General features: G+C 40.9%; 2 protein-coding genes across 2 annotated transcripts in view; one reads left to right on the top strand and one right to left on the bottom strand.

The window, feature by feature from the left end:
• Positions 1-641: 641 nt before the first annotated feature.
• Positions 642-15,375, bottom strand: cry1b (cryptochrome circadian regulator 1b). The gene is made up of 11 exons (XM_033967805.2): positions 14,351-15,375; positions 10,971-11,079; positions 10,710-10,852; positions 10,216-10,400; positions 8,047-8,135; positions 7,814-7,954; positions 7,430-7,741; positions 5,803-5,954; positions 3,537-3,739; positions 2,972-3,082; positions 642-2,033 (listed from the first exon to the last, which is right to left on the bottom strand). Exons 1-11 carry the CDS (start codon positions 14,506-14,508, stop codon positions 1,951-1,953), a joined length of 1,686 nt encoding a protein of 561 aa, XP_033823696.1. The 5' UTR covers positions 14,509-15,375; the 3' UTR covers positions 642-1,950.
• A 4,608-nt stretch (positions 15,376-19,983) lies between these two features.
• Positions 19,984-27,467, top strand: part of btbd11b (BTB (POZ) domain containing 11b) — a 201,166-nt gene continuing 193,682 nt past the window's right edge. The window contains exon 1 of the mRNA XM_033968441.2: positions 19,984-20,920. Coding sequence (XP_033824332.1) covers positions 20,068-20,920 — 853 coding nt within the window. The 5' untranslated portion in view covers positions 19,984-20,067. The remainder of the gene's footprint in view (positions 20,921-27,467) is intronic.

Consider the following 27,467-nt stretch of genomic DNA (forward strand, 5'->3'; position numbering starts at 1 on the left):
TACTGGTCATTTCAGCCAATCTCTACTGAATTAAAAAGGTAAAACATAGCAGTTAACCTAAAAAAAAACTACCACTTCATGACATCACAAGGTGGAACAGAGCGTTTTTGAGCTTTGGAAATGCAGATAGACTAATAATAAAGTGTTACTCAAACGTGTGATGAAGTAACCTCATTATAACGCGAGTTAAAACTTTACAAGAATCAGTTTTGTGTCTTTAAATGAACGTAATATCGTGGCTGCATCTATATATGGCTTAAAGGTCCACTGTGTAACCTTTCCATCAGCAGCTTGTCTCCAGGGAGGTGTTGCTGCGTTGCCAAGAATTCTCCTCATTACATTAAACATATCCATCTCGTCTTTATTGAATTGCACGTTGTTTTGGTTAGCACTTCGTTTTCCTGCTTTTTCTTCCAGGCGACGGTGTGAATGTCAAACTGCTCAACATTCCCTGGCAAAGTAATACCATCAGTTACCATGGAGACAAGCAGGAAATCATCAGGCCGACTTACAGGTCAGATCTGGAAAGCGGTGACCCCATTCACAGGTTTACAATGCATTTTCTACTCATGAAAACACCTGTAATTGAATAAATGCAAATGAGGAACATTCCAGCTCCTCTAATGCAGAAACACAACAACCAGTACGTTTGCCATTTTTATTAGTCACTTACTGCAATTCAAGCACATTCAATAGTTTATTTTATACAAAAATAATAGATTTAAAACCACAAGACAAAATGATGAGCATTTACAGAGCGGTTGAAAAAATGTACAGTCGCCCCAGGGCTAAATATACAAAAGTTTTAAACTGAAACATATTTACAAAATGTATAACACACTTTCTAACACGGTCACTTTTTAATGAGCCCATGTTTTCGGCTTTGCTTTTCTTGTTATCTGTGACCTTTGTCCTATTAACTTTACTCCGCCCCGCCCACTTTTACCGTGAAATCCTCCGTTCTTTGTGGCGGCACTTCCGGTTAAGTGGGAATCCTGTTCAATTCAATGGAGGATTTGGGGAAAAGTTTTGCCGCTAAAATACGATGTAAAGTAAATTAATCTGTGTAAAACTGTTCCATGTTCACGTGACCAAAGAGCCAACCCCGCAGCGACTTTCTGGAGGCTTTAAAACGGCTCTTTAGTCCCTAGAGAACGAATTTACCGTCAAGATCATCGGCCCCACGTTAAAATACAACCTGAACAACAACAACAAGCGACATGGTTGATTTCATGGCTCCTGGGTCACACTGGAGCTCAAGTGTAAACATAAAAACAGGGATATTATTGGAGAAAAAGTAGACGAGACTATGGCCAAGCTTAGAGGAACGTAAGAGTCATAATGGTGCGTGGTAAAACAGGTAAATTAATACAATATTTTGAGTCAATACAATTATGGCAAATATTCAAAACTTTGACAACATCGGTGACCACATAAAAAAAAAGAAAAAGAAAACATAGACCAATTATTTCAATTTAGCCACTCACTCTTCTGGATATATCGTCACAAATACTAGCGTCAATGGCGACAAAAATATACAAAAAAAAAAGAAAAAAAACTAAACAAAACACAAAGATTTGACAAAAATATGTGTCAGTTTGAAATAAGGTAAAATATTTATGAGAATGGAATCACTTTTACTGGAAGACAGTGCAAGATTTAAAATTTTAACTTTTACTAGAAACGAGCGTATTTCTAGCTCGTCTTTTGTGACACGGGGGGCAGTTGATTTAAATAAATTCATTTTAAAACACCTGTACAAACCGTGGCTTACCTGTGCTTCAGTTTTAGGAATTATTCTAACTGTTCTAGTACCAGCGTGTAGCAGCCGGCTCCTCCCTCTCGTAGCTTAAGTGTTGGTCAGTGATTTGGACACGCCCTCCTGTTATTGCGTTGAGGTGGTGGGGGGCTGTGCTCGAGTCCGTGTGACGTCTCTGTCTTAAAAAAATGCTATTTGCTTTGCCTCCAGGACTTTGCACTTCCTTCGGTCAGGGGTTCTTCGTGACGTCGTTTCTGAGTTGCTTGTGTTCTTTCTGTGTGGAAAAGATTGGGCCGTTGATGAGTGAATTTTTCTTCATATATTCCCTTTTGTCAATTGCGCAACAAAAACTAAACACTATCAAAGTCTTTTACATGTGGAACATCACTGGAAAGCTACAAGTCTCATATTTTTGCCAAATAAACCGCTCTGGGAAGAATCTGTATCGGCTTTACACCAAATCCAAAATCCCCCAAAAATAAACTTAATTTGATACAATTTAAGTGGACATTATCTCTGCCTTCCACTTTTTTTTACTTAATTACAAGCCCATGAATCTAATTTTTAATGACTTTTATTGACTTCATCTTTAAAGCGGCACATCAAATAATCAACAGGCACAATCGCTCCCGGCAACCTCACCGTAAACTCACTGTTACAGATAAAATTGGACAGGAAGTAGTGACACTAAAATTAATAAATATTTTAAAATGAGGCAGTGGACAGGGAGCTGCTGGAGACGACAACATGTTAAACACTACACAAATAAAATTAATACTTCAGAGACAATTATGTGTTTAGAAAGAGACGTGTTTGTGTCTCGATGCTAACGCTGATGCTAATTTTGAGGCATAATAAATATTAAAACACAACAAACTGAAGTATTCTACATTTAAAAGGCAAACGGGTAGCCTTTATTTTAATAAATTATAATTTTAGGAGGTTGTTTTTTATTTTTTTACAGTTTTGATCAAAGTTAGCACAAGTTTTGAGTCACAGCGAGCTAGCTAGCGTACTGCTGTGCCCAGAGCCAATTAAAAACTACATTTGAAATCTGATTCTACTCTGTTCAAAGCTCGTTACCATTTACAACTAGTAAATCTGACAAAAACTAGACTGTCCAGCCTTTTATTTACACTAACAACAACAATACATCCCGTGCTCTGGCTTCATTAACATTTCTCTCATTTCCATCAGCTGCAGATACGTTACCTGTCCGGGGTGCTCCCTCCAGCACCGACGGCTCCTCCACAGAACCTCCTGGGCCTTGACCGTTTCCGTTCGTGCCAATACTGAGATTTGCAGGAACTGTTGCCAATAGACCTGTGAAATAATCGAAAATAACAGAGCAGACGTCAAGAAAACAAACTGTAGGTACGGGACTATCATAGGGTCACCAGATTTTTTAAAGTAAAAACATGGACATACTCCGATGGTTGGTAAATAATTAAACTGTAAAAAGAGCATTCATTCTCACTTGTGGGTCAGTTTATAATCTCAGGGACTTCTGCTGATGCATTTTTTCCTTGTGCTCATTTTCAACCTTAGTTTTCTGTATTTTAGCTCAACAAATGACAATAAATTACCCTCTTTATCGTTGATTAAATTGGTTAAAAATGGGGACACTTCATGTATAAAACTGGGGCAAATCAGTGTTTTTGGATAAATCTGCTGGGACAGGGGACACAGGGCTTAAAACTGGGACTGTCCCGGGTCAATAGGGACGTCTGGTCAGCCTAGACTTTGAACATTGATGTGGATTTGATCGTGTTCATACCCAGTCCTCTGTAGCTGGAAAGCTGCTGGTAAATCTGCTTCATTCGTTCTATGTTGATGCGACTGGCCTCTGCGTGGTTCACCATTGGCTTTGGATAATGGAGTCCAATAATACACTTGGCGGCCTTCTGTACGTCTTCTGGAGCATTCCACGGATCGTAGATGTACTTGGCGGGATAAGTTCGCAGAATGGGCAAATAACGCCTGCAAAAAAACAAAGAACAAATGTAAGCAGAGAGAGAGAGAGAGAGAGACGGAGAGTCACTTTCATTTCTCTCATTTGTTAAACAGGGGGTGTTTTACTAGTGGTGGAAGGTAACGGAGTACAAGTAGTAAAGTACTTAAGTAAATACAGCTACCTAAAAATTCTACTTGTGTAAATTTAACAGTGAATACTTTTACTTCACTACATAAGAGCAGGTATCTGTACTTTTCAGTCCAGTTCAAAAATGTAGTGGAGTACAAAGTAAAAAGTACTTTTCATATGATTTGAGTTATTCTTACGTTTGTGAAAACATCCTGACTAAAGTTTGAGTTCAAGCTTTGCCTTCAAGATGAAAAACTTTAATTTTTTACTCTTGAAGTACATTACTAAACAGGTTCTTATATACTTTTAGTAGATTTTTAATGTGATACTTTTACTTTAGTGACTTTTAACCTCTGGATTTGTACCTTTTACTTAAGTAACAAAATTGAGTAGTTCACCGCTGCTGCTGACACATGACATGTAGATTAGATTAGATTAGATGTAGATTTACCTTTAATTGTTTTGAAAATGCTATATTCAACAAAAACAATGTATTAACATGTTTTATGAGAAGCAAAAGGTTCAATCTGTCTGGACAAATCTTGTAGGACTGAAGACGTTTCGCTGCTCATCCGAGCCGCTTCTTCAGTTCTGGTCAGAAGTGGCTTGGACGAGCAGCGAAACGTCTTTAATCCTACAACAATTTGTCCAGTTGACAGATTTAACTTCGCCTTTTGCTACGGATCAGACCTGGACGGCTGAGGGTTTACACAGATGTTTTATGAGTCACTTTCTCTTTTGATGCTCTGAGTCTCCCTTCTCTTTGTCGATCACACGATCAGCTGCATCTCTCTAATCAAACTACTGCACATCAAATCAGGTTTGTCACGTTGTTTTGTATCATGTTTTTGGATATTTATGAAGAATTGTCATGTGGAGCGTGGGTGATGTAGACTTGTGGGCGGAGCATCGTACAGAATCTCACAGCTAACAAAAGGAGAGTTCAAATAAGGCCCAGAAGAGATCGCTAAATTACTGAAACATGCATGACATCTAAAACCTCTTCAGGCGTGTTTTTGACGAGGGAACGATGTTGTAGGTCAGAGGTGCTCAGACTTTTTCAGTATGTGAGCTACTTTTAAAATGATCGTGTATGAAAGATCTACCACCTAATACAAAAATGTTAAACATATATTTATTTGTAAATGTTTTATGAATTCTTACATGTACAGTGCATTTTCATGTACATGAGATAATACTGCACAACACAATTGTACTTCTTAAATGTTCATAATTACTTGAATGATGATTACTGCTCTGATGACACTGAATAGAATCAGTGAGGGATGCAGAGTTCGGGCAGAAGCTTCTGACAGGAGCCAGGAGTAAAACTGCATTTTTCGTTTGAAAGTGATAACAGAGTTAATCATGTGGATTACAGTTTTGTCTTTTTTTTATAGCCATAAAAATCATGTTAAACGAAGTATCAGAATTTACTGCATTTTTTCACACAACTACTTCTATTTTACACATCCATCTGTATTTTTTGTTTTACGCATCGAATAAATGAGTGAAAATCCCCGCAGCCCCGCGCTCTCATTCGTCGCCTTCGAGGGACAACAGAGGCAGATTACAGTAATGATGGTAAAATATTTAGATAAGTTTTGCCTCCGCTTTGAGACGCCGTCTGAATTTACATGAGAGCACGACTGGTTGCGGAGTTACGCTGCTGGAAAGTCCGCAACCTGCTCTATTGGCGACGATAGGATCCGACGCTATAGGGTTAAACTAACTCGCGCTTGTTTATGCGTGTGCAGCGCCCATGATGTGACCTCGGGTCAGGTGTAATCTGACTGTCCTATATATTAGTCATGTGACTGAATGGATGACGGGACGTGATCTACACAAAATGCCTTCGCGATCGACGTAATGAACACCCCTGTTGTAGGTAAATGCATGTTTTTACTCTTTGTTTTGAGCTTCCATGTTACAACACAAACGGCCCTCGCTGATGACTCACCTTATGAAGTCTCCGTTAGGGTCTGTGCGGCGTCCAAATCCGACAGGACAGTAACAGCGAAAGAACTGCTGGAAAAACGAACTGCACGAGAGCCACATCCAGCTGCCGGCGTTAACGCTCCAGTCTGCGTCCAGGAGCAACTCTTCAAAAACCTGAGTAACACAAAAATGGACTGTTAATGGAGTTTTAGATTTTACTTACACGACCAGTCAAAAGTTTGGACACACCATCTCATTCAAGTTTGTTTTTTTTATTTATACTACTTTCTACATTTTAGATACACACAGAAAACATCAAATAAATAGAAATAATTTTGGTAATTCTAATTCTGACCTAAAACTAAATTGTCTGATTTCATGTCAGACAGTGAGGGAAATAAAAATGCACACACTGTAGAAAAAGAGACCCTAAAATGATGTAATGCCCCGCCCCTTTCTCTTTGTGAGGCCAAATCTGGATTATTTTAAAAGCAGCTGGAGATGCTCTTGTTTAGAAAAGCTTTTGGACTCTCATGACCCTATTTGACTTACAGTTGTTTATTTGGTGAACCTGCTCTCTGCTCTCTTTTTTTCTAATCTGTGAAAAGCGCTGTATAAATAAAGTTACATCTTGAGCACAGTGTGAGGGACATAAGTGTCTCCTATTGTCCCAGTAAAATATTTGTGTTGGTTGAGTAAGAGTAAAAATGGACTAAACTACCACAGACTCGATGACAAATATTTTTTCATTTTTTTTCTTTTTAAAAACAAGATAAATGTCTTTCAGTGTTGATTTCAGGAACATAAACATCACTTAATTATTGCCATTTAACAAAAAAAAAAAAAAGTTCAAACTCTGCTCCAAACCACATATTAAATTCAAAACCAGGCATGAGGAATGTGAGACTACAGCCACATGTTTCTGGCGTTTGTTCCTTTCACACCTTTTATTATTACCTCTGATTGTGACAGCAGCCGGATGCCTGACAGAATGCAGAGGTGTCAGGCGAGGTTCAGGTTAGAGCATTTTTATAAAGCACTTTTCCCTCTTCAAGGCTCAAAGATATTTCGATTAGGCTACAGTGGTCCCTGGTTTATCGCGGGGGTCACGTTCTAAAAATAACCCACAATAGGTGAAATCTGTGAAGCATCAGCTTTATTTTTTACATTATTCTCTCTGTTTTTGTCTGTAAAACCCCTCACCACACACTTTATACACTTTTCTCACACAGGCGTTAACATTTTCTCACATTTCTCTCTCGTTTAAACTCTCTCAAAGTTCAAACCTTCGTAGGCGTCTTTGTCGGTGCAGAACGTTTCATCGACATTGTGGGTTTTGTCGGGGAGAAAACAAATTGCAAACGTACAGCACTTCAGAGTCACACTGAGATCCAATGTTTATGTAAATTTGTCTGAACACAGGAGACACGGCACGGAGGAGACTGATGGACAATGGTCTACAGTCCAACAGCCAATCAGGACGCACGACACAATGCACGTTCATACACTGGAAAAAAGGACGTGAAATTGCACAAAAAAAATCCACAAAACAGCGAGGTCATGAAAGCTGAACCGCGATATAGTGAGGGACAACTGTAACTGCCCAATACCACCTAAAGGTCAAACAAAGGTCAAACGCTCCGTCTCACCTTCATGCCCTCCTCCCAGCTGATCCAGAGGTCTCCCCTGGTCAGGAAACAGGCCACGGCGTGTCGAGCCAAGTGGTGGATCCATCCCTCCTGCCTCAGCTGAGTCATGATGGCATCGATCCACGGAAAACCCGTCCTGCCCTCTGCCCACTTTGCCAACGCCTCTCGATTTCTGTCCCACGGGATTTGGACGCACACAGGGTTACCGTCCATCTTGTCAAAGCAGGGGTTGTTGGTAGCGGTTGTATAGAAGAATTCCCTCCATAACAACTGGCCGTATAAGGAGAGGGGCGGAGTGCTGTTCTTTTTGACCTATGACGTCACACGATTACGTTAACATCAAACAGGCAAAAAGGAGCAAAAAAACTCTCAAACCGTTCTTACCTTTTTATAAAGATCGGTGAGTTTGAAGTAAAAGAGACGACAGGACAGACAGCCAAAGCGCAGGTACGGGCTGAGACCTGTGGGACTGGCTAGTAAAGAGTTGGCGTTCATTCGTGGACGCTCAAAGTTTGCGACCCAGGCCTGCAAATCCAAAGAGAATATATTTAAGACCAACAGCAGAGACAAATCAGAGAAGCACATGGATCTGATCTGCTGCGTGTTCTGTGCAGTACCTTTCTCTCCAGATGTCGCTCTAGCCTCATGAGCGCTTCGGTCTCACCCCCCGGCCAAACTGCTGTCGTCAGGCCCTCGGTCTCGAAGCCTTAAAACGCACAAACGCACACGCTCAATATATGTGCACAACGGGATTACAAGGAGGGAATAGTTTGGTTAATTCCACATTTTAATATTGAGTAGAAAAGCTATTAAAAAAAATAAAAAATACATACACACACGTTTTGGACACACCCACTCATTCAATGTTTTTTTTCCCTTCCTTTTTTTAATCCTTTATTTACACACAGAAGACATCAAATATATGAAGTAAGATATATGGAATTATGTAGTAAAGAAAAAAAACAACAAAAAAGTTTGATAAGATAAGATACGCCTTTATTAGTCCCCATACTGGAATTTCCCCACTGTGGGACTAATAAAGGCAAAATCAACAAACTTTTTTTTTATATTTTATATTCACATGCTCAAAGTATCCACGCTTTGCTTTGTCAAAAAATATTTTTTTTCTTTACTACATAATTCCATATTTTTTACTTCATATACTTGTTTGTTTTCTGTTTGTTTATAAAATGTGTCTGGATGGGTTTCCTCCGGGTAACATGAACGCCCTTCGAGACAAGATTTTGACAGATTTTGGGCGTTACAAAAATAAATGAATTGAATTGAATTGAATAGCTGATCTACTCAATTATTATTGTTATTAAACCAAACTATTCCCTCCTTTTAATCCCATTGTCCACATTTATTACACTACACAACAGGTCAAAAGTTTGGACACACCCTCTCATTCAGTGTTTTTCTCTGATCACGTCATGGTTCACCTCATCCCTTCTTACAAACAACGGCTGAAACTCTCCAAACCTGCTGTGGACTTATAAGAAGTGGACCAGTGAGGCTGTGGAGGAGCTTCGCACGTGTTTGGACACTACAGACTGGGATGTGTTCAAGGCCACAGACAGTTTGGACGAGTACACAGACACTGTGACGTCATACATTAAGTTCTGTGAGGACAGCTTCATCCCATCATGCACCAGGGTGAATTTTAACAACGACAAACCCTGGTTCACACCCAGACTGAGACATCTGAGGAAGGAAAAGGAGATGGCTTTCAGGGCAGAAGATCGTGAAGGCTACAGGCGTTGCAACTCTTTCTGCTTCCTGGGCACCTGCATCACCCAGGATCTCAAGTGGGAGCCGACCATCAGCTCCCTCATCAAGAAAGCCCAGCACAACATGTTCCACCTGCGGCAGCTGAGGAAACTCAAGCTGCTGATCCAGATGATGGTGCAGTTTTACACTTCCATCACTGAGTCCATCCTCACCTCGTCCATCACTGTGTGGTTCACTGGGGCCAGGGACAGACAGACTGCAGCGCATTGTGCCTCTGCTGAGAAGGTGATTGGCTGCTCCTTCCATCTCTACAGGACCTGTCTCCAGGACTCTGGGGGAGCAGGCCGTAGAGCAGCTGACACTTCTCACCCTGGACATGGACTATTTGAGCCACTTCCCTCTGGCAGGAGGCTACGGTCCATTGGGACCAGAACCTCTCGTCATAAGAGACGGTTTCTTCCCCTCTGCTGTTTGTCTCATGACACTTTATAATATTTGCACAAAACTGGACACTTTATAACACCGGTCACTTTAATAAGTCGTGTTTGCACTGTTGTTCTGATGCTGCTGTTGTATATATTTTCTACCTTTAAGTATTTTATTTGATTTATTAAGCATATCTTTTTTTAACTTCGTGCATGCCCTTATTTGTATTTATTCAGTGTGTTTTATGTTGCACTTTATCACCAAAGTAAGTTCCTAGTTTGAACGAACAATGGCAATAAAAGTCTTCTGATTCTGATATATATATAAATAAAAGAAAAACAGCAAAATAAACAACAAAATAATAATAATAATAATAATAATAATAATAATAATAATAGCATCAATAACAATAACAACACTACTAATACTGATAATGAGATTCTGCCTGAGCTTTGTGGTTCATTTCATTGTTAGTTGATGTTTTATGAAATACGACAAAGACATTAACATCTAAATCATCATCATGAAGTTTTTCCACACAAACATCAAGACATTCATTTTTGCTGCCCAACACAAAATAAGAGCTTAAGTTTTGTTTATGGTTAATGGTGAATTTTGGTCAAATTTACCGAGTTCCTCCAGTGATGGCACTCCGTACTTGTCGTCGTGGTCGTCGCTGATGGGCGTGAGGCAGGTTCTGATCACGTCCGCGGTGATGGTCTCCGCAGGCAGCTCCACAGCCTCCATGTGGTTGATGAGGCCCTGGAAGCGCTTGTAAGTGAGAGGAGGCTGACCCTGGTTCAGCTCTATGATCCTGAACATGAGAGAAAAGAAGATTTAAAAAAGGGCCCATATTACGTTGTGTTCTGATCTGTGTTATGATGTTGTTTCCTCATCACAAACAGACCTGGATTTGTGTTTTGCTTCATTCACACATGTTTAAACACACAAACCCTGCAGGAGTTTTTCCTCTCAAACTCTGTTCCACCTTGTGATGTCACGTGGAACAGAGCATTTTGAGCTTTGGACATTAAAAACACAACTTTGGTCTGTTTTTGATGAGGTAACATTCTTATAAAACGACTAAAATCTCACAAGAATCCATTTTGTGTAACATACTCACTTGTCCAAATTGTAGAGCGTGTGAGAGATCCGCACCATTAGCTCCACGCCCGCCTCACTGGCAAGTTTCTGGATGGCAGCGTCACGTTCTTTGCCAAATGGTTCTGAGTCATATTCGTATGATAAACGATTGATCTGCCATTCCTGTGATACATGGGTTTAATAAAAGACAACACGATTAAAAACGAGGTCCAGATGAGGTCCAGCATCACTGTACGAATATTTAACAGCCTGAAATGCAAAATAGACAAACGTGTCGGACCTTGAAGAGGCGAGGGAAGACATCTGTTGGCTGTCCTCTGATGACAAACAGACGGGAGTTGAGTTTACGGAGACTGGCATCCAAATCCTCCAAGCACTGCAGAAGAAACCTGGACACGACACAAAGTGGATTAGACTCGTTCTGTGTTTCTGGAATACAGCGGTGGATGAAATACTCAAGTAATAGTACTGATACAGAGGTAAAAAGTTACTCAAGTAAAAAACGTGGAAAAATCTATTTAAGTAAAAGCATTTAAGTACCTCCTTAAAAATGTACTTTTACAATAAACATAAAAGTATTGTAGTAGTATTGGTATGGAAATGAAATGTACATATTTTGGTCAACAGTAACAATAGAAAAATTACAAAATGTATTTATAATGAGTTTTGTGTATTTATTTTTGTTTTGCTCAAAGCCGAAGCTTGAACTCGAAAACTTCAGTCAGGATGTTTCCACGAACATGGTCAAAAATAACCCCTCAAATCATATGAAAAGTACTTTTTACTTTTCAGTGCAGTTCAAAAATGTCGCGGAGTAGAAAGTACAGATACTGCTCTCAAATGTACTCAAGTAAAAAGTACCCAATGTAAAATGTACTTAAGTAACGTACAGATATCTTCAGTACAGTACTATACTACTTTTACTTTCCACCACTGCTGAAAAATGACATTTATTCAAACAAAAACAGGTATAGAAAATATTTTGAAGTGATGAAAAGTATTATCAATCCATACCGAGCCTCTTTACAAACGAGGCTGCATTATGTCCATGTGACGATCATGTTTCTGAGTAACCCTGCACTTGATAAGTTAAATTAGACTCAGATCATCTTTGAACAAAGCAGTCAACACAAAAGTCCAGTGATAAACATCAGTTCATGAAACAGGACACACAGCCATTATACTGTTAATGCAGAATGTCAGAAAATCAAATGTACAGCCTCAGAAAAGTAAAAAATACAGGTAAAAATGGATGAAACAGTTGCTTAATTATTCATATCCAGAACATTTTTAAACCGTCAGCCTTTAATAATTATCGTGATGTATAATCGTTAATCACAACTATTTTGGCCATGAGAATCGTGACACCAAATATCTAAATCGTCCCGTGCCTAGTTTAGTTTAGAGCTCACAAAGTCAGTTCAAAATCTATAGAAACACTTCAAACTAATGTGTTATCGTGACAGGCCTCCCTTGTAAATACGTCATCACGTTTTGTTTAAGAGATTTTTCAGACAGTATTTGCGCGTGTATGTTTGAAGAGTAGGATTTGGGTCATACATCTTGTAAACAGTGAGAACTCTAAGGGCAAACGTTTGATAAAAGACTGAAATATGAACTGATAAACCAATAATAATAATAATAACAAGAAGCCCAGTGCTTTTCAGAGCATGTTTGCAGCTCTAAACTACAGGATTAGCAGTGTTTTCTTTGTAGAGGAACATTCAACCATTAAAATCATTTCAGCCATTGTGATTTTGATTTGAGTGTTATATATTGTGTGTGGGTTATGTGTTTTAGTCATAACTGAAGTCCATGATGTAATGATAAAAACAACACATTGACCCAATTTCTCCAACTACTGTTCAGGGACCAGTGAACATTGGAGTAAAACAGAATGTGACTGCGGCGAGTTAAGACGACATGACCTAAGCTTAAAAGAAATCTCAAACATGTGACTCTTTGAACTGTTAGGCCCCAGAATGCAAAATATGTAGAATTTGTGTGTAACTTTATCAAACATACAGGACAGGATCACAATGATGGACTTTAACTGCTACATGTCAATAATTGTGTGGTTGTTTGCGTCATATTTCTACAGTATCCTCAAGCTCGACGCTGTATTTATCCAGTTAGTTCTGCAAAAACAAACTGTGAGATGGACTACTTACAATGGGATAGAAAGAAAAAACAAGCCTTATTAGGTTTGTAGTTGATTTAGAAGTATTGATTATTTGATGAAAGGATCTTGCACAAAACAACCAGTCTATGTACAGACACACACACACACACACACACACACACACACACACACAGACAGGTGGCCTAAAGGTGAACAGCAGATTTATGGCTGAAAAACCAGATTAAAACTGTCCAGGAGGTCACCACAAAAACTCTAGCAAAACTCACGACATCATCCATGCCTTCTCTCTGCTGTTGTGCAAATAAATTTATAATCAAATAAAATAAGTCGATTAGACCTAAAAAAAAAAAAAAAAAAAAGGGCCCCTATTGTCTGATTAATCGACAAAATGACGATTAGGGCCAAAGCTTTAAAGCCAATTAAGGAGAAATGTGGAATATTCATAAAATAAGTTACTAAAACTTTAAAGCAGCTCAGTGTGAACAAGTCTCTCCATGGACCAGCACCAAAGAACATCTCCCACATGAGCCACAAGAACCATCTCACATGAGGACTAAACCAGGACTAAACCGGGACTAAACCGGGACTAAACCGGGACTAAACCGGGACGAAACCGGGACGAAACCGGGACTGAACCGGGACTGAACCGGGACTGAACCGGGACTGAACCGGGACTGAACCGGGACTGAACCGGGACTGAACCGGGACTGAACCGGGACTAAACCGGGACTAAACCGGGACTAAACATGGACTAAACATGGACTAAACATGGACTAAACATGGACTAAAGCGGGACTAAACATGGACTAAACATGGACTAAACATGGACTAAAGCGGGACTAAACATGGACTAAACATGGACTAAAGCGGGACTAAAGCGGAACTGAACCGGGTCTAAAGCAGGACTTAAGTAGAACTGAACCAGGACTGAACCAGGACTAAAGCGGGACTAAAGCGGGACTAAACCGGAACTGAACCGGAACTGAACCGGGTTTAAACCAGGACTAAAGCAGGAATTAAGTAGGACTGAACCAGGACTATAGCGGGACTAAAGCGGGACTAAAGCAGGACTAAACACGCTACAACAGAGCTACAATGCAACTAAACATGGGGAATCATCTTTTCAGTTTTCTGCAGCTAAAACCTGGAACATTCTTCCTGAAGATGAGAGACAGGCTTCTACTTCGACCATGTTTAAATCCAGGCTCAAAAGGTTCTGTTTAGCTGCTGTGACTGAAAGGGTTTAATTCCGCACTTTTCTGCTTTGATGATTATTTGTGATTACTTATGATTTGATTTGTCATATTGTGATTTTAACATCTTTCTTATTCTGTAAAGCACTTTGAATTACCTTGTGTATGAATTGTGCTTTACCTAAATGAAACCTGGGTGTGGTTTTCTGTGCCCCCTAGAAATAAAAGTTCAAGTTTGAAGTTTTCTTGCAAGTTTGGATCATGTAGTGGTAGTTTTGACTTGAGACACATGATGGTTTCACTGTGTGCTGTGGTCAGTCCTACCTCCACCTGTTGATGCCCACATTGGAGGATCCTGCAAACCAAGGGTCCAGGATGTAGATGCAGCGCAGACTGTCAGAGCCGCGGATGGAGTCCCTCAGGGCCGCGTTGTCGTGCAGCCTCAGGCCTTTCCTGAACCAGTGGATTGTGTTGACCACCATCTTGACACTTTTAGGTAGTAGGAGACTCGTGAGAGAAGAAAAGATCCGGTGAAGAGGCTCTAAAGAAGCTGCAAATGCCCAAAAGTTAAGGGTCCATGAAAGTCCAAAGTGGGATTGAAGAGGACGCGGCGCTGCTGGTTCCTCTTAACCCTGCTCCATTAATCTTACAAGGAAATTGTGTCTTTGGTGTAAAAGGTGCATGTGTAATCAAAAGATAAAACTAAGTCACTACAAAAAAAACACTATTTAGACTTGTATTTGTATTGAAACGTCCAAAAACGTTCAGAAAAACACGCGATTAGCAGCTGTCAAACTCATACAACGGTTCTATCTTAAACACCAGGTTTACGCCCAAAATAGAGCCATAAATTAAACTATTACGCAACACGAAAATATTTAGTTACTTTTCCGAGCAGCTGCAGTGAAGTTAAAACGCGTCCAGCCTCACAAATCCCTCGAATAACAGTGTGAAGTGCTGTGGAAGGATGAACTCGTCCGCCATCATGCTTCTGTCTCCTTCTCTATCAACATCACACCCACAAACACACGCGCACACAGAGCAGCGCGCTGATTGGCTGAGAGCGCCTCTTACGTAACCTCAACTGGGTCACGTTTTCCGAATGTGCTTCGCTTTCCCTGTTTACCGCTCCTCATTTCTGTCATAAAACAACACCGTGAGTCATTATTTTAACACTTCGTATAAACAGCTCATCCAAAAATGTGTAATGAATGAGAAAATCCCCGCAACGCTTTGGAAAAAAATGACATAATACGTGACTAACGGATGGAGATGCAAAGTTACCCGGATGTCCACATGTAAGATGGCGCGGGTGGGTGCGTTCGATTTGTTCACAGGGTTACGTCGGGTTTTGTTTTCTGTTCTGTTTGTCTCTTTTATAATGTAAATATCCCACACCGCCCAACTCAAAATGCAACGAAGTTTGATTAAATAATCCCACGTAACCTTACATAAAATATAACAGAGGCTTGTGATTGGCTGAGCGGGGGGCTGGGATTCTCACCTATAGAATTTAGTTTTAATTTAACACTACATTAAAATGGAAATAGCAACTTGCAGTTAAAAGAACTAACTATAAAATGGAAAGGGTGTTTTTGGATATAATTCCGAGATCTTGAACAAAAGAAACAAGACTTACTACTAAAATGTTTGTTTGTTTGTTTGTCTATATTTTTAGTTTTACAGACTTGCCACGTAAAATGTTTATTTATTTTTATATTTTTATAGACTTGCCACTAACATGTTATTTTATTTTTTACATTTATATTTTTATTCTTATACACTTACCACTAAAATATCTATCTATCTATCTATCTATCTATCTATCTATCTATCTATCTATCTATCTATCTATCTATCTATCTATCTATCTATCTATCTATCTATCTATCTATCTATCCATCCATCCATCCATCCATCCATCCATCCATCCATCCATCCATCCATCCATCCATCCATCCATCCATCCATCCATCCATCCATTCATTTCTTTCTTGAAGTAGGCTATACTAAGATCCATGAGGCCTACTGGTTCTTGTCACGGAGGCACGTCGCCAGTTTGTGCAGTTGTTATTGTAAACGCTAGGTGGCAGTGTTTGTTTTTTTTTACAGTACAGCGGATGTTTATAATAAAGTACATCTCTTCTCTGTTGTAAATACAAAATTAAGGCCTTGTATTTTGATTATTTTATGTTTAATTATTCAGCAACTTACAGAGATAATGTGAGATTGTTTATTTATTGTTTTCAACTTCAATTTAAATTCAAGGGCTTACTTAAATGCTGTTTACACTTTGCTGACCTTCTACAGTATGCCTAAGGAAATTAAAGCCACAGTATGTAACTTTTGTAACATTTTATTATTCTTCTTTTTTTTCATTTTGGCTGTTTTAATTGCACTGAACACATATAAAACCTGTTTTCTTCTGGTGAGTGGCCTTGCATCTTACATTCTGTTGTGGTTTTCCTCCTGCTCGTCTTCATTGAAATGTTATTCCATAATGTTCCACATTATGGCACAAAACTCATCTATCTCCAAGGAGAATGTGTAGTATTGATTTTTATATTTCCATGGAATTATGCAGGTGACACACAGGACTGAGCAGCTGCTTAGGGCCCTGAGGCCCCAGAGGGCCCCAAGAGCCCACACATTTATATTGAAAATAATGATTGGAAGGTTTTTTTTCCTGAAAACTAAATGTCACTCAGGTGTTTATACTGGTCTTCATTTCCCTCTTAAACGATTAGATGCGTTTTATTTCCAGTAGCTGGATATGTGCGGCCTATTTTTTTTAATCGGGCAGTGGTGTGGACAGCTCTGGGTGTCACCGGTGTAAAGGACCTCTCCAGGTGCACTCTGGGAGACTGAGGCAGAGGGACACTTGAATGGGGGTTTTATAGACTAAAAGACTAAAAGTTAGTGAAGTTAAGTTTATCCAAAATATTGGACAAAGCATGAAGAGCCCAGAGGAAGATTGTTTTGAAGACAGGACTTTTCAGAGACAACTTGAAATATGTCCCACTTTACACCACTGGACCTGCAGATAAAACAGTGAGACTGAACGTTTATAATTCTGCAGACAGGACACACCTCAGAGGACACACCTCAGAGGGACAGAGGACACACCTCAGAGGGACAGAGGACACAGGTGAGTCCGTTTATTACACTGGCTGTTTTTAGTTGTGTCTCGTCCTTTTGTCTCTAAACCTGATGTTAGTGTCTCTGAGAAAGAGAAGAACGACGTGTGGATGATTCTTGAATGTGCTGCTCAGAGATGCACCGATACCACGTTTAGCAAAACGAGGACTTCATTTTGAGGATTTTTACTGGTGTTTGACTAAAGAACTAAATCTAATTAATTTCATAGGATTTTTATAGTATAGCCACTTTTTATCTTAGAATTCTTACCTTATCCACTGAAATCACTGTAGTTCGGTGTAATTCCAACATAATTTATTTAGACGTGCATCGGTTTTAATATTTACCACTTCCTCATTGCAGCTGCGCTAACGGCTAACGGCTAACGGCTAACGCGCCACTGTTAGCATAACAGCGACTGTTGTGTTACTTTTACCACGGCCACACTTTGTCCGGTGTGGACATGCAGCTGTTCGTCTTTTTAAAGTTCTGAACTCGCTCTGTTCAGTCTAATTGTGTTTGTCAGTTACAATAAGCAACATTAGCCTGCTATTATGTTAGCAACATTAGCCTGCTATTATCGTAAACACAGCTCTGCGCTGGTATCGTCTGTGAACTATAAAAATGTTTTAGTCCTAAATATTTGTATATTTCGTGTCACAGCTGGTTTAATGTGCAGGTTTATGTCACTGTGCAGAGCTCTGCTCTGTGAGAGATGAGAGTCAAACAAGAGGCAAAACAGCTACAGTGGTATCGGCTCTTGGTATCGACAGCCCATTGACGAGTACGAGTACTGACACCCGATACAGTATCTGTGCATCCGATTCATTAATATTTGCATATACGTGAAATCACAGCATCCAAAGCCTGACAATAAATATAAAAATGATGTGATGCTATAATCCTCTCATTTAATGTTCAGTCCAAATGATCTGATGATTATGAATCTGATGATTATTAAACTGATATTATGTCCAGGCTGTTTCTCTTACGTGACTCTTAACTTGGATCACTACTTGTACTTCTTGAGTGATATGATTTTGAAGTAAGTGTACTCTGCTTAATTACATCTTCTGGCTAATAAATTTACAATGTGCCGTTTGTTTTAATTAAATTTCAAATTTAAAGGGTCATGTCACGCCGTTTTCTGATCTGTTCTAATGTTGTTTCCTCGTCACAAACAGGCCTGGAGTTGTGTTTTGTTTCATTCACACATGTTTAACACACAAATCCTGCAGATTTAGGCTGAGTTCTTCTCAAACTGAAAACACTCTGTTCCACCTTGTGATGTCATCATGTGGTAATGCAGGAAGTGCTCCACTGTGTTTTTAAACTCCACACACTTTAATTTCTAGAATCATTTGGATCATTTCAGCTCTGGAATTTCCATTCTCTACAGAACTAAAGGTAAAAGGAGCCTTCAAGTATATTTCATAGTGTATATATATTTTTATTTATTTGTGCAGCACTTTGGTTGGCTGAAGTTGTTTTAAATGTGCTGTATAAATAAACTTGAATTGAATTGTAGTATTATCTATAACATTTTAGTGGTTTAGTGGAGTTATCATGTAGAAATGTTAGCTCTTTTTCAATAACAGAGTGGAGCAGATGTGTTAGAAAAGGCTTTTTGTGTTATAAAAGACACATTCTGTACATTTCCTGCTCGTGCTTTGTAAGAAAGGTCATATATAACAGTAAACATATTTGTCTCATGCCTTAGACGTGGGAAATCAACAGGCCTGTACAGTATTTTACACAGCAGCCTCAGTGAAGGTCACAGAGACACACACCAGGGGGCGCTGTGGCCTCAGAAACTGCACCTCTGGAAAGTTCAACCTCATCAGTGAATATGACAAAGTTATTTCCTGATGAATTGACTTGAGAAAGATTTGTCTGTGTGGTCAATTTGTGTTCTTGACTATTTATTCTCCGTGTTTTATTTGTGTTTGAAGCAGCAGCAGATGGGCTCACGGGGAAACTGTGACGTGAAACAGAGGAGCTTTCTTAAACGTGATGGAGGACAGGACCACATCGTCTCAGAGCATCCCTCCACCTGCAGAGCCAGCCCACCCTGTGACCTTGAAAGTGCGGCAGGTCTTTTCAACGATAGGCCCCTTTGAGGAGCAGGGGGATACATTATGCATGTGATCTATTATTAATGCTCTTGAGTCATGTTACCATCAGACATGAGCCCAGAGAAAACACGGAGAAGGCTCGTGAGGAAAACCATAAGCACGATGAGGGGAAGGTAAAACGCAGACCACGATTAACACATACATTTACCCAGCCTTTAATGGAATATTTAAGCTTCTAGATGATTATTATTCCTCATTATTGCCTGTACTGATGATGTAAAGTATATGCAGAGGTCAGGGTTAAATTAAAAACAGAAGCTTAAGTTGACTAATGATTTTGCAGTGGTTTAATGAGCCTAAAAGCTGCATTTAAACCGCTTCAAAACAGAGAATAATAAGGGAAATAGGGAAGTTTTTTTGTTTTTTTTACCCATAATCCCATTAAGTCCCCATCTTAACGGCCTTTGACCTCACACACACATCCACACACTGTTTACATCTGCTATTAATAAGCTCTGTTAATGGCAACATGAACAGCTCTATAGATCTGTCAAACTGTCCAATCAGAGCTCGGTGCTGCTGCCTCCTCAAAGCTCATTGGCTGACAGCTGTGCACAGGTCCGCATGGCCCCGCCCCTCTGTCAGGCTCTGCTGGTGCCTGGTCCTGTAGTGATCCTGTAGTGACTCTCTAACTTTCCCAAACAGCCCTATGAGGACGCGCTCAGGCTGCTGTTCCCACGCGCACCGACACCGTCTCATTTCCACGTTTTTTCCCCACATTTATCCGCACTTTCCCCCCAAGCCCCCGGTACAGGATGAAGTGCAGTTATGGCAAGAAGTAGCAAGTCAGTAGCGCGGACCCTGGAGGATTTGACGCTCGACTCTGGTTATGGTGGAGCCGCGGACTCGTTCAGATCTTCCAGTGCGTCGCTGTGCTGCTCCGAGGCGCATGGAGGGAACTACTGGCATTTAACCGACTCGATGCACAGTCGCCACAACAGTCTGGACACGGTCAACACGGTCCTGGTCGAAGACACCGAGATCCTGGAGTGCAGCGGGCAGTGCGCGAAACTACCCGAGCTTGAGGATGTGCCGTGGAGCCTCGGGGAAGTGGCGAGCGCACTGAACAAGGACGAGGAGATGAGCCTCCCGACCCCTCCGCAGGACGTCCTGCAGCGGCTGTCACTGCTCATCAGCCGCGTCTTGGTCAGAGTGGCTAAAGAAGCGCAGCGCTTAAGTTTGCGCTATGCCAAATGCACCAAATACGAGATCCAAAGTGCCATAAAGATGGTTCTGTCCTGGAGCGTGGCGCTGAGCTGCACCAGCGCGGCCCTCAGCGCCCTGTCCCTGTACAACATGAGCACAGAGGAGGACAAGTTCAGCCGGGGCAAGTCTGCGCGCTGCGGCCTCATCTTTAACGTGGGCCGGTTCTTCAGGTGGATGGTGGACGGCAGAGTGGCGCTGAGGATCCACGAGCACGCGGCCATCTACCTGGCCGCGTGCATGGAGAGCCTGTTCCGTGAGGTTTACGCGCGGGTGCTGCGCAGTGCGCTTCTGGAGAGGGACAACGGGATCCCCAAGTTTACAGTGGAAGTCCTGGAGCAAGCCATCAACGGAGACGCGGAGATATGGGGCTCCCTGCAGCCCTGGCAGCACCTGATCTGCGGAAAAAGCGCAAACGGTGAGTCACATCTGAGTCCAGCCGCTCATTTCAGAAGCTCACGGTCCATTTATGACCTTTACTTTACAGAATGTCTCCTCCAGAAACTTAATCATGCCCAAACCTTTATGTTTGTCCCCGTTTCCTGATGGTCAGACCTTAATGTAAAGAGACAAACGTGAAACATTCGCTCACAAGTCTCCAGTTTTCCACACTTGATAAACACGAGCCATTTTAAATCTTTAGTGAAAACATTTTGCTCATACCCTTTCAGAAACCTCGCCACAGTTTTTAAACCAAGTCAACATGTTTTCCCTCTGAAAGCAGCAGTCATGACCCAGTGCTTTGACAGAGTCCTTTCAGCTGACTGTGGCCTTCACTGCGGTTCACTCCCGGGTGAGCTCTTTTCTGCTGCACCAGACTTCATTCTCTGCTTCTACTGGCTTAATGTTTCTATTTTATCCTCCCTGATGATGCTGGTGCGGGGCCTGTATCCTCCGGCGTCCTGCTGTCGCTCCCTCCACTCACAGAGGGGCTGTCCCTGTCTGCCTCTCTGCACAGATGCCCTGCAGAAGTCTCTTGTATTCAGCTCTTTCACTGGGATGCACACTTAATACCACCCGGTTTGCCTGTTTAAAATAGCTGCTCTGTTTTCTACCACGCACACCTTCAAAGTATAGGGCTGCTTTAGTGAAATTGCACTCAGACTTCCCTGCTACTTATCCTGCAATACATCACGGAGCTCTCCAAAAACGCGCTTGGCTCTGTTTTGATGGATGCTTTAAAAGTGCCACAGTGGCTTCTCTTGCAACAGGTTTACGTAATGAGGGGCCTTGGGGGACCTGTGTGCTGCCATGCATTATGCAGACTGATGTGAATAAAAGTGAGTTAGATGAGTGGGGAGGAGGCGCACAGATGGACACGCAGACCGGGATGTGGAAACTTAGCGACGCCGTGGCTATATTGATGATAAATATCCAACACGAGAACAAACACAACTGGTTTTCACGCGCAGCTTTTGTCCCTGAGCTACAGAGAAACACCTGCACACCTGCGACGTTCAGGACCGAAGCGTTTGAATGTGACCGAAGGCAGAATTGGAACAAAAAACATTAATGACTCAGTTGTTTCCGATTGGTTTATGAGCCGTAATCGTGCTGCATTTGTGTTTTTTATTTCGTTTTGACAATTTTATTACGTTTTCAATGGGTTTTTCTGGTAACTGTATGATTTTTTTTTCAGTGCAACGTGATGAATAAAACAGAAAATAAAAGGTTTGAGTTGGAGGAGATGAGTTTGTGAGGACGTTTGGTAGTTTGATCCCAGATATATTTGCAGTTACCGCTGTTGTGTCCTTGTGCAAGGCGCTTTATTGACCCTAAATGTTGGTGGAAGTGGTGTAAAGACGTCAGTGTCACCGTGTGTTTGGTTGGTGCAGTAGAGCCGTACTCCAACTAAATTTTACTGCAATGAACCATAATGCAACACTGATAGTCACTCGACCTGTCACAATAATCATTACATCGATTTATCCTGCAGTAAATGTTAGATTCTGCTACTTTTTGGAGATCAGTATTTACCATGTGCACATTTTCTTTGCACTTCTGGGACATTTTTGGTTATTTTCTTTCTATACGATAAGATTTAAACCATGAAAGATTGGATTAATAACGCAGAAAACTCATTTTAAATACCAACTAAAGCATTAAAGTGTTTCTTCTGCTGTTTATTTATCGCAGCTCGTCATTTTTTAACAATATCGTAGCTTTAGAATAGTTCTTGTGGTTTAAATCTGCTCTTGGATTGTTGCGTCAGTGGCATAAATTCGTTTCAGTATCAACGTTTATCATCTAATTATATCTTACATTTCTTCGCACACACTTACAAGCTCCTGGAGTTCGTAAAGTGTAAATAAAACTACTTCAAAGCGTCTTTTTCAGCTGTATAAAGGTTTGGGAGGCACCAATCTGAAATCAGCGTCGATAACGAAAAAAAATGCTGCATCAGATATCGACTTCCAAATATCGGTTCAGCAAATGTCCTGGAAATTGATGTAATGAGACAATTTACTGGCAGTAGTTGGTCCAGAAAGTTTCATAACAGCTTCAGCTGACCAAAGAGCTTCACATAAAAGTCAACGAAACACAAATATATGGATAATACAAGACACAGACAAACAAAACATCAAGATATTCTGTGCAGCTAGTGTTAAATGCCAGGGAGGAGAGGTGGGTTTTCAGAGTACAGTGGTCCTTCGTTTATCGCGGGGGTTATGTTCTAAAAATAACCCGCAATAGGCGAAATCCACAAATTATTCTCTATGTTTTTGTCTGTAAAACCCCTCACCACACACTTTATACACTTTTCTCACACAGGCGTTAACATTTTCTCACATTTCTCTCTCGTTTAAACTCTCTCAAAGTTCAAACCTTCGTAGGCGTCTTTGTCGTTTTGCAGAACGTTTCATCGACATTGTGGGTTTTGTCGGGGAGAAAACAAATTGCAAACGTACAGCACTTCAGAGTCACACTGCGATCCAACGTTTATGTAAATTTGAACACATTCTGTACTGGACAGGAGACACGGCACGGAGGAGACTGATGGACAATGGTCTACAGTCCAACAGCCAATCAGGACGCACGACACAATGGTCTACAGTCCAACAGCCAATCAGGACGCACGACACAATGGTCTACAGTCCCTTAGCCAATCAGGACGCAGAACACAATGCACATTCGTACGCAGGATCTGACAGGCAGAGGGCGCTGTTCTATAGTCCGGACGCTGCCACAGAAAAGGCTCCGTCGCCTCTGGTTCTGAGCCAAAGTTGTTCTGTTGTTACTTGAGAGATAAATAACATCTAGATAACACATTTGGATCAGTTTTGTCTTGTTTTATTTTGGTGAAACTGGTGAAATAAATGCAGTTTTCAGTTTCCGCGCTGGTATCGGGGAGTTACTTAAAGCGATCGTTTAGGACTAGAGATCAGAACTGAACAATCTGGATTGCTGCATCCCTAATAACGGTACAGATAATGTTCTTTATATGCATTTTAAGGTACGCAGGAACGCACCAGAGTAAACCTCACGCTGCAAATGCCTGTGAGTCTGCATATTTAAAACACCAATTGCTATTCATCCACTGTGGGCTTTCGCTGGGTCGTCTTGGGACTCGGGACAAGTTGAGACGAACTTTTTTTTTGTTTGTCCTTCAGCTGATGTCTTTGAGTTGAGAAAGTTAAGCCCATGAACCCCTCTGGCGTGACTGATAAGGCCAAGATAGTTCTTCTTTTTTTCCCTCCCCTCTAAAAAAAACCAAACAGTCAATCCGGGAGTGCGTGACCTTAACCGTGCCAGCGCCTGCCAAACAGAACTCCCATAAAACTTCATCCATTCTCTCTGCCAACTGGGAGTAATTGAGGTAATTTTTCCATATTATGCAAACGCCAGCTCTTCTGAAGATGAATAATAATGTGGCGTCCCCTCAAAAGACAATTCCCTGCGTCCGTTTTTAGTGTAGAGTAGTTAAAATAATGAGAGTTTCTTCTTTCTCGGTGACAGACCACTCAATTAAGACGCACTTTAAGACGACATGTTGTATGTTAGAGGCTCTGGATTTTAATTATGAACTCGCTAACGTTAGCTTGTAGTAATTATGCGATGGGAAGCTCTGACACCAGTGGATCTTTCTATAATGATCGCACTTTAGCCATTCTATACATAAAATATTACACGTAAGTCCACTTTTCAGTACACTACGTAAAGTGCCCATATTACGCTGTTTTTGATTTGTTATAATGTTGTTTCCTCATCACAAACAGGCCTGGAGTTGTGTTTTTTTTTTCTCTCAAACTGAAAACACTCTGTTCCACCTTGTGATGTCATCATGTGGTGATACAGGAAGTGCTCCGCTGTGTTTTTAAACTCCACACACCTTCATTTCTAGAATCATTTGGATAATTTCAGCCGTGGAATTGCCACTTATCGCGACTGAACTAAAGGTAAAAGGAGCTGTTCACTTGAAAACTACCACTTGATGACATCACAAGGTGGAACAGATAATTTTTAAGCGTTGGAGATGTTACAGACTAATAATAAAATGTTGCAAAAACATGTGCGAATGAAACAAAACACAACTCCAGGTCTGTTTTTGAGGAGGAAACAGCGTTATAACACGACTAAAAGCTACAAGAGTCAATTTTGTGTAATATTGGGCTGTTTTTAAACTATTTATTTTGCTAGTCTCCACAATAAACAATAGATACACACACACATACATACATTAACAATACTACAAATATATGAACTAAAGAGAAAGTGCTCAGTAATGGGCACTTTTTGAGAGAAAAGTATGATTTTTACCATAAAATCACAGTACATTCATAGGACAGATAAAAAATAACAAATGATGGAGTTACCAGAGGCACCACATTATTGCACCATTTTTAAATTATTAACATAATCCATGATCTGTTCCACTTCACATTCAGTTCACAAAACCACAGGAGATACATTGGCTGTTTACTTTTTAGTTCATATCTACAGTATATGTGTTTTTTTTTCTGCCATTCTGGGACAAAAAATCACTTTGAAGCGGCCAGTTCTTAACAAAAAAAGTCCAAGTTTCCTTCAAGGACCTTCATATTGAACCTTCACGCTCTTTTGAATGATTAACTACATTAACTTATAAATAGTTAAGTAGAGATTAGTCGATAAGGGTTTTTCCGAGGCCTGATGTGTAGGACCAGCCTTTTTTCACCACAGACTTGTAAAAGAGCTGTGTAGTCACGTTTTCTGCAGTTACTTTTTAAGCAGCAGGTCAAGCAAAGTGCAAATATTGGCGTCTATCTCTATTAAGTATATAAATGATTATGCATTGTTAAGTACATTACCTAAGATCTTTTGACCAAAAAGTGCATTCAGTCGTGTTATCGTCTCAAGTCTCCCCACGTGAACCTGTCAAACCGCTCAATTACATGTTTCATAAAGCTGCAGAAGAATGGAACTATGGGTAATGGGCAGTTACTTCAAGTTTCAGCTGCAGTTTACTTACATTTTCTTATATAGTCTCCAGCCAAGAGCTTCATGAATAGAAAACTGAGGTCAGGGTGTATTGTGTTGAAACCGACGAACGTAACGCCACAAAACTGGTAGGTCAGAACAAGCATAACCACGTTACCAGGATACTGCAATGTTGAAACTTCTAGAGACGCTGTGGCGAACGATGACGCGATTGTTTTCATGCACGCAGCGTTTGTCCGTGAGCTACAGATACAGCTCAGTAGATTCTTTACTCAGACTAAGGTTTGTAAATCAAGATATGAACATTAATAACAGACAAATCAGGCGCCGTCTTTCCCCGAGGTCTCTCCCGCTAGCGTTAGCAACAGGTTTGATGGATAGTGGCGCAAAGGGAAAGGGTGTTATATAATCTATGTAGTACCAGAAGAAGCTTGCGTATCCTCAGTAGGCACGGGACGATTCTGAAATTTTGTGTTGCGATTATAATGACCAAAATAATTACAACTATTAATAACAACTTTTATATAATTGCAATTTATTATCAGCGAAAATAACTCCAATCTAGCAGAGAACATTATGGATAAACGGTGCCCTCGACAGAAATTTAGGGGCCTGAAGTGAAGAAGCGTCGCGATCCTGGGCCCCCTAAGACCCTGGGGCCTAGGACGACAGACCCGTTTGCCCCTCCCTGTCGACAAGTCGCTTTTTTCCTGCACATTCTGGTGATTTTCTTTGTCGCAGATTATCACAATTATACAAAATGTCCCGCTAACGGTTACTGTCGACCCTTTTTATCACGATAACTGATATTATTGTTTCTCGTTCCCTCCTTAACCCTCAGTAGGACATGTACGATAATTTTAGAAACGCTGCGCTAAACCTTACAGCTAGCGTCATGATCATGGAGTCTCTTTCTTTAGTTCAGTGGATGGATAATTGTTCTGTGCTGTAGTGCTGTTGCTGTCACCTAGCGCTTAGGTACAAGCAGCATATGGCAGGCCTCCCACTCATCCACGGTGCATGAGGCCTGACTCACTCCTACTGTATGTACGCGCATGGGGATGGTGGGTGTTGGGTTTCCAGTCTCCTCCGAGCTGGGATCCTGTCCGAACAGGAAACTGCTGCTATGGGATATTTCTCCTGCTGCGGCTCCCACCTCTTGGAGAATACACAAGCACCTCTTTGATTTCCCTAATGTGACACAGAGAATGCTGGGAGTAGATATCAGGGGATCTGTACAGCCCTGGGGACAGGTCTGCAGTCTCACTTTAGGTGTGAGATGCCTCGGTGTGAAGCGGTGACGGCTCTTTCATGTTTGGGCGTAAATGAGCAGGCCGCTAAGAAGTCTTTTCACGTTTTTTGACAAAGAAACATGGACATTTCTGACGCACATTGCATTTTTTCCTTAAACCCACATAGGACATTTTTTAATTTGTTGAGTAAAGCTGCTTAAATACGTACCACCGTGTCACTACATAGTTTTAATTTGCAGATCTGTAAGTGTTCAGACTGCTTTCTCCTTGACCCAGCTCCGGATAAAACTACAG

This window comes from Periophthalmus magnuspinnatus, chromosome 6 (genome assembly GCF_009829125.3).
Source record: "Periophthalmus magnuspinnatus isolate fPerMag1 chromosome 6, fPerMag1.2.pri, whole genome shotgun sequence".
In the NCBI taxonomy this organism is placed as follows: domain Eukaryota; kingdom Metazoa; phylum Chordata; class Actinopteri; order Gobiiformes; family Gobiidae; genus Periophthalmus; species Periophthalmus magnuspinnatus.